The 14,224-nt window shown below is 38.6% G+C and overlaps 1 protein-coding gene across 1 annotated transcript in view; it reads right to left on the bottom strand.

Moving 5' to 3' along the window:
• NUAK1 (NUAK family kinase 1) overlaps positions 1-14,224 on the bottom strand; it is a 66,691-nt gene that overhangs the window by 28,476 nt on the left and 23,991 nt on the right. Inside the window, exon 2 of the mRNA XM_072146482.1 lies at positions 9,924-10,044. Coding sequence (XP_072002583.1) covers positions 9,924-10,044 — 121 coding nt within the window. The remainder of the gene's footprint in view (positions 1-9,923; positions 10,045-14,224) is intronic.

The following is a 14,224-nucleotide window of genomic DNA, read 5'->3' as shown; positions in this document are numbered from 1 at the left end:
ACTTCAATGGCTGCATTAAGGAAAAGCTTTGTTTGCTTTGCTACATCTTGGAAAATATGTAGCTTTAGTTATTGTTGGCTTGATGTATGCAGCCCGATAAGGCTACAGCAAAGGCCGTCTGTAGCTTACAACAGAATAGCTCAGTCTCTGCTTATTCTTTGGCTTGCCTGTGACCGTAGGGGAGAGATTCAGTTTGTTGGTTCAAAGGGACAGCCCAGTTCTCAAAATGAATCTGCGGGAATTCTCCCTATGCTTTCTGTCTCAATATGAGTAATCTACCTAAATTAGTTCCAGTATGTTGACATTCCTTCCATCTGGTGTCTTTCCATGCATTGGTATTTTTATTACTATTCTAGCAACCGCAGACAGAAGTACCTTTCCACAGTTACAAAGTGGTTCTTTATTAAAGGGTCGCCAATCAAAAACTACAGGCCTGTATGTGTTTAATTTTAACTTTACTGAGCTAAAATAGCCATATAGCCAATAAAACAGTTTAATGCGCCGTTACTTACTAAAGTAACAGCCGATAAATTGTTGTTTCTGCTTTCACTTTCTAATGAGCAGATACTCACAACCATAAAGTTAGAAATGTAGCATGTATGGAGCCTTCTCTAATGGTATAGTGAATTTATTGCGGTCTAGTTCATGTAGAGACAATGGTTGGATGAACTTTAAGTATCACTTCAATAATTTCTGGAGGAAAGGTTAAACGTTGATTCCTCTCACACATGAGATGTATTTTCTTTAAGCAGTTGGCAAATGTATATGTCTCATTCATGCTTAAAGTTATTTCTATCTAAAATAAGCTGATCACCCCAACATGCTGTAGTTTCCTGAATCCCTGGGGAAGTCTCAGCTGGATGTTCTACTATTGGAACTTATTCCTATGAGCCTAAGTTCAGGTTCCTAGAGGGGGATCTTGAAGTGGGCTTTAATTTTCATATGTCCAATAGGTGTAATACTGACTGGCTTCATCAGTAAGGCTGATTGTGATTTGTTCATACAATTGGACATTGGGCAATCGAGGCGAAGTGTTACGAGTTGTACAGTGCACCAGAAGGAATATAAGATTTTTCCCAAGATGCTTAAAAGGAATCTGTCAACAAATATTGACAAAAAAAAACAGGTGACAGGTTCCCAAAGAACTATACTAACTGTTGCCTACGCTGTTTTTAGCTAACAAATCCATAGTTTTAGCTAATTTCTCCTGCATGTCTCTCATCCTCCCTTCAGCTGACGTCATCCTCTGCTCTACCGAAGGGAGGAGGGATAAGGGTGATTCCAGACATGTGAGTTGAGAGACTGCCTGGTATTAACAACACATGCCCCTTGTTACTCGCTGTACTTCTGACAGGATGCCTGATAGGTTTACAAAGTTCATTTACTGGGGATATGAACTATGTGTGTTTTACCTAAAAACTGTTAGTCTACTCCTATGGGAACCAGTCATTAGGTTCATTAGTATGAATCTGGTGATAGGTTCCTTTGGTATACAGGCAGATTTATAAACAATAAAAGAGCAATTGTGGTGCAAACTAGGTCAACTAACTTACGCCAGATTTATCAATCAGCATCGGTCATAGTGATAAATCTGAAAGAGCAGAAGACTGGCCTAGTCTAATCTTACATCACTTTTCAAAAAGCTGCCCAGTGTATTTAGTAGCATAACCTGCAAAGCGGGTTCACTGTATTCACTGTTTATATTTGGCTATATTATAGGGTAAGATCTGGGATACATAGGTATATTAAAAAAATATATAAATATATATGCATATATTTATATTAATATATACTATTCTATCTACAAAGTTACACCCATTTTAATATAGTAAATGTTTCAACTTCAACACGGGTTTCCATATAAATGGCTTTACCTCTGTTATATCCTGTATTATATGTATTAATGATGGTTTACTCCAGAAAGTCTCTGCAGGTCTTTGGTGAACTAATCACATAGGTGTAGAATAATTATGTAAGGAAATCCAAGATCACTGGAATGTAACAGAAGGATTAAGTTCCTGATTTAATGCCAGTACCGTCTATGAGATGACAAGGTTTAAGTTCAGGGTGCTATCAACAGAAAACAATGAGAAGTTGAACGTTCTCTAACGTCACTGCCCAGCCAGACAGGAAATTAATTAGAAGTGCAGTCTAATTGAGAGGTAAAATGATGCCAGATTTATTATCCTGCTTCTATGTTAAGAGTCTGCTGATCGCTCCATTATTTGTTTTTCAGCTCATTTTCTTCTCCACGTAAGGTCACCTCATTCCAGTATACTCAGTGGGAATATACAATGGTTCTCATAATTTGTGAAACCAGTCTAATGCTTTTTATATCATGAAGGGAGCAAAAGAGTAGGAATGTGTGACCTAAAAACGGGAAAAAATTCCAATAACTTATGTGTAAAGGAAAACCTGCAGAAAATGTGTTGAGAAGGAACTACATATTTGCAGCAAATTCTTGACTTTAGTATTACCTTTATAATAGCATTCCATGCAAAATCTTTCTCAATTGTCTTTTCTGGATTCTTGAGTTTATTCCCCAACATTGTTCTAAGTTTTTTTTAGAGGGAATGGGGTGCTGGCCACAGCATAGGAGCTCACTGAATGTGGGACAGTTCTCATCTACTAACGCCTGCACAGCTCCCTTATTTAAACCTCACCTACTTTATTCTTCACCTACTACTGACTGCTGCTCCACTTTTGTCTTTGGCACCTTTTTATACCCCGACAGAGAAAGCCAGTAGTAATCTCTATCTTATCGCTATCTACTCCCAAGTCAGCAGAGACCATCATCTCTAGAGTTAGTATGCGGTGCACAACAGACAAAATAGGGTTATGGTGAGATTTATTACCTGTAGTGTAGCAAGCAGGCGGTGAGCCAGGATCCCTGCCCCCGCACAGTGTGCCACATTCATGAACAGATTTCACATCATGTTGATGAATGAAGCTGATAACTAAATCGCTGGGACTCTTCTGCCCAATTTCCCTATAATGTTAGTTTTTTCTATGTACACACAACTGGCAAAAATACACAAATACATCTACCCTAATGAGTAATAAATACCTGCATGCTCATCTAATAAACCTTTGGCTCCATAAAATCTTCCTACAGGCCAGTCTGATGCTGTGTATTGCCATAGCTTTGTATAGAATGAAGAGTCTGTAAACCTAAATACTGGATGCTTACAACCACAGATCAATCCAATAACCAAAGGAATCACTGTCTGAGAAATAGGTAATGGAACACTGGCCATAAGACGACATGGAAAACAAAATGAAATGATATATTTCCATAATAATGCTTCAAGGGTTAAAATAAACTGTCCTTGGTATTCTTAGAGCTGACATGTTGTGCTAAGGATTTTCAGGAAAGAAGCACGTTCTTTACAGATTAAATTTATACTCTCAGAAGTAAAGATTTTGGCTAAGTCAGCTGTAGCTGATCACTACTATTCAAGATGTTTTAGGTCACTTCAAGAGTATTTTCCTTCCAGCTGTACAAAGCCAATTGCTAACTTCTGTCTTGCTGAGCGGATGGAATTTCTCCAGAGCGAGAACGGCGGTCTATGTCTTCCAGTTTCTTCTGGTAATAAATGTGCACTGATAGGGTTACAGAATGCTATCACTAACATAGTAGCCTTATCCTACTTTGGAAATGTGTCACTATAGGCTTTGAGTTTTTAAAAACACAAAACAACAATCTTAAAAACTAAGGCAGTTCTCATTCACTACCGCTACACATTACTTTCCATCCAAGATGTCAGATTAGTCTACAGAAATCTCTCCTCTGAAATGGCTACCCAGTACATCCCCCTGAATCATGGCGGATATCTCCAAGTAAACACTGTCTATAAGCAAATAAGCTCCACCCCCTATATATCTGCTTTACATATCCATAAAAATACATTTTCTCTACATAGCTTCATTCATTTGTAGTTTCTAATAAAGGCACACAAAGATAGATTTACTTTAAGGCAAGTCTACAGAATGACATGGAGAAAAAAAATTAACGGTTCCAGTAGTTAGTTGAAAAAAGTTTTTCTACTGAGTGCAGGAACAATTCCATCTTTTTCACATTGGATTCTCATTGACACTGGACCAGTTTCAGATGTTCTGTGCACCTCTGTGACTGGACTATTGGACCCTATTGAGGTGGGCTAAAAAAACTTTTAGTTTTAGATTGACATCATCCTTGTGACAACATCACACCTAATAATAGTAAATGCAGTTACATTGTGACCCTCTTGAGCACATCTAGTATTCCAGTACAGGAAAATAATTCTTAGTGCAAAGTACTAAACCAAGGACCATAAAAATTCTAAAGTAATTACCAATAACTAGCCAACATAATGTTATACTAATATTCCCCAAACAACATAAACCAGCAAACTCCTTTGCATAAATGTGTTATTTGGGCTAAACCAGATCTGCGGATATTCATGTTTTATATATTTATTTTTTACATAGTCCTCATTTCTGAAAACCTTTTGTAAATGACCTATTTTATGGGAATATTTGTTTAAACAAACCACACACAAAGAAAAGTGAAATCAGATGTGTTGTGTAAGGGTTCAGGGACCACAGAAAGACATCTATTAAGACAATACTAAATCTGGAGAACATCAATAACTATATAAACTCTGATTATATGTCACATTTTAGATGAAGTACAGGCGGTCCCCGACTTATGGACACCCGACTTACAGGCGACTTCTAGTTCCTGATGAACCTCTGTTTGCTGATAATTTACTAATACTTAACCCCATTATGTAATGATCAGCAGTGAGGGTTATCAAATGTGTCTGCAATTAAGCTTTATTGTTAATCCTTGTGCTTATAACAACCCAAAATTTTCAAAAGTGCCAAAATGTTTTTTTTAATTTTGCTTACAAAATATACTTGTTCCAACTTACATACAAATTCAACTTAAGAGCAAACCTACAGAACCTCTTGTATGTAACCCAGGAACTGCCTGTAATTGGAAATATGTAACACTGTACATAAATGGGAAAAATGGGTTAAATTGCAGTAAAGGCTAACTATGCTTTACTATTTTTCTTGACTACTTTATAGGAATATTTGTTTAAAGAAGCCCCACAGAGAGAACGGTATGAGTGCACTGCGGTTATTATAGGTTACTGTGGCTGGCTTTGTTAGTCCTGTACTATTACTGATCGCTCTCACAGTCTCTTTTTAAGACCATAGCAGCTAATGGGTGAAATTGCAGGGTTACATATAATCACTATCAGTAGTTGTGAAATATAAAGCCATATGAAGGCATCAGGAATCTTATTGGATTTATGAACGTATGACTCTTTTTTTTCCTCTGATGTTAATAGAAACTTAATGCTGAGCATAATTACCCAAGAACCCCCACTATTTTATACCTGGATAACTTCTACATCCTGTTATATTTTTATACACATTTACATATTGTATACCCATTACATGTTGTATTCGGCTACTTTCTAAGTACCAGCACAGGAAAGGACATAGCAGCCATAGAACCACATAATCTCACATTGCCAGGTGAGCACATTCCCTACATGACATATCCATCTCCACATGGTAAAACTACTGTGTGAGGCGCACTTGTTTTTTTGTATCCTTTCCTGTAGCTCTTTCTAAAACACTGCTCACATTTGTGCTACCAGCTCAACAGAAACAGAAAAAAACAAACAAAAGGGGGGTGCTAAATGCTTAAAGAGAACCTGGCATTTTAATTAACCCACCCAAAACTATGATTAAAAAACAATGACCATTCAATGTTAAAATATCACTTTGTAAACTTATATGCAACTCACCAGATGTGAGCCCAAGCACACTATGAGAGTCCTGCATATTAAATTTTACTTGCATTGCCCTGCCTCCTTGTTCTTGAGTTCTCACTGCCAGGGCATGCAGCTGTATGGGACATACAGAGATGGCTCTGATACATCATTGGGCATTTTATGTCATGTGACCAGGGTGATGTCTTCTAAGGTCCTTTACACAGTTACATTGGTAACATCTACCCCATGTATGTATCTGATCACATGAAATCACAGCATGCCTCTATGAAGTCCAAATGCCTCTATGGCATTGCAAATGTAACTGGGTAAAGGATCTTAGATGACATCACCCTGGTCACATGATATTAAGTGCTGAATGCTACGAAGAGGCATGGGGCATGGAAGGAGCTGGCCAAGTAGGATACACCCCCTTTGATGCCAGGTAATATCACATATAGTTTTATCATGGAGATGTAAGGAAAAAATTTTTAGCTAAAAGAAGGGTGTCAGTTAGTTAATTGGGCTGAATGTTGTGACAGGTACCCTTTAAAATATTGGCACCAATGGAACCCAAAAGATCATATTAATTATAGTGGAGCATTTAAATAACAGTTTACAGTTATCATATAATTATATATTATCTAACTAATATATATGGGATTGCTGGTGCAATTTTTTTCAATAAAACAGGGTCTCATATTCTTACAGTGTTTGAGAATCATGCCTAACTTTTGAAAATAGGAATGAGGTTTTATTTTTAGGCTATATGCCCCAGTTGGAGGTGTAGGCATGTACAGACAGCTTTGATCTATGATGTCTAATTTCTGAAAGGGTTGAAATGCTGATGGTGTGACATTGTTAATCATTGCTGGAATACTATAGTATAAAACTGTAATGCTAGCAATAATAAATAATCCATCAGATAGAGAGTGTTTAATATGTGTGAACTGCCAGTGACTAACCCCTATGTTCCTTTCCCTTGGACAATGTGAGGTCAGCGGTTAATTATCTGGCAGCATTTCAGGACTTCTCCCTACAGACCTGTCACTCACAAAAAAAAATCTGATTTTCTATAACGCTGTATGAATTTGCCCGACATGTATTTCAACAGTCTATTCAGCTTTTTCTGGTTTTCCTCCAGAGTGAAAGGAAATCCCCATTAGGTGTTTCTACTTGGCTTGGTGCACTTGGCAAGTGCTGCCCTTGGACTAGGGTGTGTACTTCAATCATCATTTTTCAAGAGGCCATTGTACGCACTGCTTGTTTCTACACTTCCATTTACTTTTGTCCCTGACTCATTTCACTAACGGTATGAACCTCCTGCTTGATCCACTTTAGCCTCTAGTGACACAATGCATGGCACATCACAAGCCTGTCCTCTTATCTTGGCTGATAGGGGGTAGGTTCACATAAGCTTTATAACGGCCTCTGGATCATTTATTTGTGTGATCCTATAGACCTCCGTCTGGAGTTACGATATAATTTCTTAGCAGTAACAATTTAGGTTATTTTGGGATAATAAGGTGCATTTTCTAGAACTGATGGTAAAACATATTTTTGTCTCATGTTTTCAAGTGCAGTTAATAACATTTGAGAAAGAAAAGTTGTTCTACCTGATTTCATAACCATATATCAATATGGATTCATTATAAATACACAGGAAAGAAGGAAAAGAAGCATTAAAGGGGATGCCCCATATGCTTTAAAATGTGCCACACCACACAGGACCTGGTAAACCAAAGAAAATATGACTAATTTCTAAGTTCCTTAGTTTCTGCATTTGGGGTCCAAGAAATTATAGGTCAATACTTAGAATTTCTGAATGCTAATTATTAAGTCCATTATGTTTAAAGCTATTTTTTTCAGAAATGAGTAGAGAAGGTGATAATAATAAAATGCGTAATATACTTCCTAAATTACAGCATATTCTGTGAGCATTATTTTGTCTCTTTCTCCTGCAGCGAGCAGTGTATCCAAAAGCCTACTGGGGTTTTCCACTTTAAATAGATACAGAGGCGAATGATTAATACTTTATCTACCTAGATTATATTTTTCTTGATTATTCAGGTCTGTGAGGTGATAAGTCTATTAAGGGACTTTATGTAAAGAGTTATGTCATTAGACACTTTATCAAGTTCCTTTATCTCTCAGCTGTCAGTGGAGAACAGGACAGAAATCTGATTTAGGCAACATGCAAATGATGCCACAGGGCCACATGCAGAGGAGAGGGAGTGCGCCTCACCCCTCCCCTCTGCATAGAAAGCCAAGCAGACATGGTCACAATCTGGCAAAAGATAGGACATGTCTTGGTGTCATAGACCTCTATTGTGGCCGTGATCTGGCACAAGCAGATCAAGGCCACAATAATGGTCATGTGAAAATACCCTAACACAAACTGATTAAATAAAGAAGAATGGGAACAGGGGAGAACACTTCTTTTATAAAGTCTTTTACAAACTGTACTACTGACTTATAAAATGTTATTGAAAGTTACACTGTAATAAATGCATAATAAATCATTAAGTCTTTCCATTCTTTAATTGCAAAGCGTTTATCAAAAAGATTGTGCAGCCATCTAAAGCCACAAAGATCTGGGATATTTATTGTATAGACTTAGCATCCAGGTGATCAGAAGATGGTAGGTACTCAGGTAATATATATTTACAGGTTCTCTAAACTAGGCAATCTCTTTAAGCCACGTGAAGGCCATGTATGTGGTAGAGTACCCCTCAGATACTTGGGCACCTGTGAGTAAGATTTGGGAAAAGTATGGGGGATACTATACTTAGATTTTTCTTCACGTTTGACTATATTCCCTCCTTATATCTGCTATACAAAATTAAAATCAGAGAGGCACTACACCTAACCTACATTTATCACTTGCCATGTGATAAAGTGAAGATGAGAATGGGTATTATGAGTTTGAGATGGAAAAATTCATGTGTTACCATAAAACCAAAGGTCAGTAACCTAAAAGAATGCAATCGATCCACTGAGTCTATTCAGTAGGATAGAACTTACCTGGACATTATGTACAAAGCAAAACATGAGCCCGTGTCAAAATACTTTGTATGATGTCTCCTATCAACAGGGTTCTGGTACCCACTTTGGTTCTGAGGTCCATGTGTAGCACTAACAGTGGAGTTGTGGTGTGCATATATGACTGCTGTCCCATTCACTTCTATAGCACTGGCCAATCCGGAGGTAGTACAGTAGTGAATACAGTTAGTAACACTCCGTTGCTCCATTCACATATGTAATTGTAGGTAGAATGAGGTAGAGTGGGGAGAGGGTTGGATTATTATTGGAGCTCCTATTTTGGGCCAGGGATCCTAGCCACTTAGAGACTACAGAGGGAAGCACCAATCAGAATCTGGATTTCCCCTCCTTGCAACAGTATTGGTATCCACAGATGTCAATATTGTTGAAAGTGGTGGCAGTGAAGGGAGCAGTAAGTTATCAATAACTAGCTGCTTAAAGGACATCTACCACCAGGATCAAGGATTGTACACCAAGCAGACACACAAGCTGGTTTGTGCCCCCTCTGAGAGGATCCACTCTTCTTTTAGCTTCTTACGCCATTGCTTTTAATAAAAATAAACTTAAACTTAAAAAACAAACTTTAAAATTATGCAAATTAACTTGAGGGGCTCCAGGCTCCATAGATGTTAATGGAGCCTTGAGTCCCCCAGCTCCATTTGCATAATTTTAAAAGCCTTTTTTTCTTAACCACCAGGGCATAAGACGATAAAAGAAGAGTGGATCCTCTCAGAGGGGGCACACAACAGCTTGTGAGTCTGCTGGGTGTACAATTCTTGATCCTGGTGGTAGATGACCTTTAAATTGCCCTATTGGCATTTTTCCATAAATAAATAAGTTTTGGGTTGCAGTTAGGGCGCTGGATCTCGATAAAGTTTGCCATTACTGTACAATCCCCTATCTGTTTGACTAGCCCTTAAACCTATATAGATATGCAGTTAGTGGGTTGAGTGTTTCTTGTGTACTTTATGTGAACCTACTAAGCTAAAAATCATTACTTTCACCGTTTAACAATGTGCATCCCACACAAACATGAGGAAGGCTTACAAGCAGAGGTGAACTGGAACAATGGACCACACAAATTTGACATGATTTCAGATAAAATATTACCTTCATATATACTTATGATATGCGGATGGCTGAGTGATGACATTATTTCAATCTCTCGTCTGATGTGAACCATATCTTGCTCATCTCTTATTTTGTCCTTACGGATAGATTTTATGGCAACCTAGAATATTTAAAACACTAAACGTTACTTTGGGAACAGAAACAGATGTTAGGCAACAATTAGAACTGCTCAAAAATCAACACAGATGTTGTTTGCTGGCAATAAATACACTGTAAATGGATGAGACCAAAACTAAAAGACCTCCTCAAAGAATATTCCTCAAATGTGAAAAATATCAAGAAATGATACAATATATTATACATTGTTCTATCCTGAAAAACTCAGCAAAACCACATCTAAGCCGCTTTGAGGTAGGTAAACACAAAGCATGAAAGAGATGGCAGAATTTAGTTCACAGGGTTAGATTTTCTTTGGTCTGAGCTTATCTTATGGCACAGACAGCCCTGAATGTCTGCATGAACACTGAACTGGCTCATATATTTAATATTATTCTTGTTGGGCACATGCCACCTGACCATAGCGGACAATTGTTGTGTGCAGGGGTGATGTGACCATGGATGACACAAATGCAGTTTTTTTATGTGTTGTACATATGCAAAATTGGTTGGGCTCTTTAATGGGGGTCTTTAGCTGATTTGGGGTTCCCTGCCTTGTACTTGTTTAGGAATCCCAGAGCTTATGTGTATGGGAATTACTCCATAGTCACAAAATTTCAAAATGGTAAGCTTTGCAAACTAAAGCAGCTAAAATAGCTTCACATTTCCTCAATTATACGTTACAATGAAGTAGACAAAGGTAAAATAAGGTAAGAGACAAGGCACTGACATCCACCCAACAACAGTCTGACAGGAGTAAGTTAAAATGCTAAAATATTTCCAAGAAGGATATCATCTCTATTTAGCTTTCTTCTCAATACATATGGTGGCAATCAAGTTCCCATTGACAGAGCAGGCAGCTGAGACATTTCTACATTCATCTTCGGGAAGCATCACATTAAAGGCTGATAAAACCTTATGTGCAACTTTCAGGTTTTGGGTTTCTAGGCCATGAAACAAGATTAAAAGGCATTCCAGGACCAATACTATTTATATTTGAAAATAAGTTTTTCTGTGACTTTTAGACCAAGTAGAGAATGAGTAAACTGCATTGTTACATAATAATGTAACACAATGTTATGGGAATGTGATTTGAAATTCAACAACTGGACAATAGTGAAAAGCTATCCAACTGTACAAGTATATGAGAATAAATCAAAGCTCAATATTATATTTTAGCACTCTTCGAAAATTATATGCTCTAGTTGAAAGTCCTAGAAACAGATGGTGCACACTCTAATAATCCAAGCTCCCAGAGGTTAGAATGAAGCCAAAGGCAGCACAACCCTTTGAGAAATGGCTTTTTTGACATTAGTCAAAAAAAAAATATACAGTACAAGACTTTTGTAGATTCTACAAGTTCTGCTTCAAAAAAAGATTGTGTAGTAATACTGTAGTATTTTGAATAGATCTATAAGCTCTTAATGCTACAAAAATCTTATGTATAATATAAATAGAAAAATGTTATCGTGCGCCCGATAACCTGCATGTGTTGCTTCCCCGCTCAGGTCCGCCGGAGTTCACCTTCTTCTTCCCGGTGTATGTAAGTGCATGCCTTGCAACACAATTTTAAAGTTAAATCCCACGCTCAGTCCAAATCCGTCGAATTGTCTGGCGGCCAACCGCCGATTTCTGACGCTTGAAAGCCTGCGCGGTTGTGCCAAAATCCGATCGTGTGCGACACAATCCCCTTCTAAATACCTGTCCCAGCCGTGCAACCCCCCGAAAACGCTGGGGATTCCAGCGGAAATGTGTTCGGCGGACCCTTAGTAAATAAGCCCCTATATCTACTAAAGGAATTATCTCTTTTCTTTTTCTTCTTTCACTACTATTTTACAAATACCATGTAAGCAACTGTACATTTATACTCAATGTAGCAGCTCTGTCTCTCTACCAAGCAGGAAGTCTCAGCAAATATTTATGCAGATAGTCCCCTGAGTCCTAAAATGAAATTGTATTAATTTTCTTATTGTTCATTAGAAGCCTAAAGACAGACAAGACTCAAAGATAAAGAAATGGTGAATGTTTAGCAATTCTGTAGAACACATGATTAACCTTAGATTGTTAAAAATGCATCACTTGCAGTTCTTACTTATATAGTAGGTCTTACTGCTAATACACATTAAAATGAATGTTTGCACAGGTTATTTCTGTTACAATGGTGATAGGTGACATATATGCTAATATGTATAATAAATCAGCTACAGGATCTAGCAATAAGCTAGTTTACTGATCTAAGCCTATGTGAGCAATGCCAAGATAAGTCTTATCGAAGTTAAGATTCTTTTTGAATTATGCATTTATGTCAATACTAGAATGTTTTTCAAGACAAATAGTGATGTTCCCAAATCTACAGCTGCACCCATAAAGGTTGGACAAGCAGGTACACGTCGAGAAAAGTTGCTCTTATCAGACATCAAAAAAGAAAGTCACTTAAAAGCAAATCTAAAGCACACAGTGAAAATAAAGTATATAGAGACAAGCAAATATTTTGAAGAGGTTTGTTTTTTTCATGTTTTTTTCTAATGGAATTGTTGAATTTGTGGCCAGATCACAGTCCCCATATTGTGGGTGGCAGACTCACCCTGTCCTGGTTCCTGTTCCGACTTCCTCCGCCGTGCATGCACATTCCCGACTCCTATGGCGCTAGTTCTCCAGATTTGAAGTGCCAGTGTGCCGTTAATCGGCGCTGGCCATTTTCAGGAAGAGCATATAAGCCTGCCCCTTCCTGCACACCCTGCCGGATCTTTGTGCCTTGTGCACTCAAGAAAGTTTGTCTGATGCGCAGGGCTATTATTGTGATTTCCCATTGTGACCGGTTCTGTTCCTGACTACCCTCCTCCACTGCCTGCCTTGACCTATTGCTACGTCCCCGACTTTGATACGGTGCTACCCGTCCTGACGTCCTGCCTGTTCCAGACTACAAGATTGCCTGCCGTTCCTGTACCTTGACCTTGGCTGCCACTGCGGACAAGTCACGTCTCTGGAACGACCTGGTGGTACCAAGCCATAGCAAGACCATCCTGCTTTGCGGCGGGCTCTGGTGAAGACTGGGTGCCACTTACAGTCTGGTACCAGGTGTTGGCTTGTATCATCGTCCGCAGTGGTTGAGAGGATCCACTACCTCTCATCCTGACACCCCATTGAGGTCTATGGTACCGGGTCAAGGTGCAGAGAGCACTTTGGTGCACTTTGTTCATGCTGCATACACGTCGGACAGGACTGTGCCGCACGGTCCAACTAAGCAGTAACACGCCCCTTTAGGTGCAAATTTTTTTTTGTCTTGTTGGACACATTGCAGCCGCGACACAAAACTGGTGCAGACACATGTGCAAGCAGTTTACACATTCTTTCTAGTGCAAAGTCAGAAAGAAAACTGGTGCAAACACTTTAGAAAATGTGGGCCGTGTGTTTCATTGCAGCCCTTTCTATGGTGAGGGGCGGGGTGAGGAGGCTCTGTGTTAGGCCCAGGTTCTGGCATTGGAGCACACAGTCGACTGAATCTACGGATGTCTACTTTCGCCCAGGAACAAATAAAATGAAAGAGACTAATTTGCATATTGGTTACCCCAATTAACAGCACTGATTTCCCAAAAATTATTGAGGCTGCAGAAAAAGGTAAATGAAGATTGAAAAGAGTTGGAGGAAGTTTTTATATTTACCCCATAATGTATTTTTTTACACTGCAGAAAAATAAAAGTTTTATGTCCCTTCCAGGTTCTAGGAGCAAAGTCGAACTTGCATCTCCTATTGTTTGTCTCTAAAGTTGTAGTACTACTGTCATTGCATTTGTACAGCAGAGAAGAAGCAAAAGCTTCAGTGGCACTCCCCGCACTAAGGTTTCCTCTGCATACATGGGCGTTAGAGGGAAGATTTCACATTCACGTCCATCTTGGCACATTTTATTAAGTTGGACATGGTGATATTCATAGAAACAAAAGACAGGCACTGTTATTTGTGCAATAAACATGTTCAATATGGAAAATATATGGCATATTGCTTTTGTCCAAGTGACCTTGTGCTACAGGATTTGAGGCCCTCCTCCATACTACACAAGTTACTGTATTAGAAATATTTAGGAAAAAGAGATTCTGCAGTTAGCAGTACTGTGCCCTAACAACAGAAGAATCTCGACAGTACATTACTATCTTGATTCATCTATTGTGCAGAACTTTTCACAGTAG

This window comes from Engystomops pustulosus, chromosome 4 (assembly GCF_040894005.1).
Source record: "Engystomops pustulosus chromosome 4, aEngPut4.maternal, whole genome shotgun sequence".
NCBI lineage: Eukaryota > Metazoa > Chordata > Amphibia > Anura > Leptodactylidae > Engystomops > Engystomops pustulosus.
This window is presented reverse-complemented; position numbering and strand designations above follow the sequence as displayed.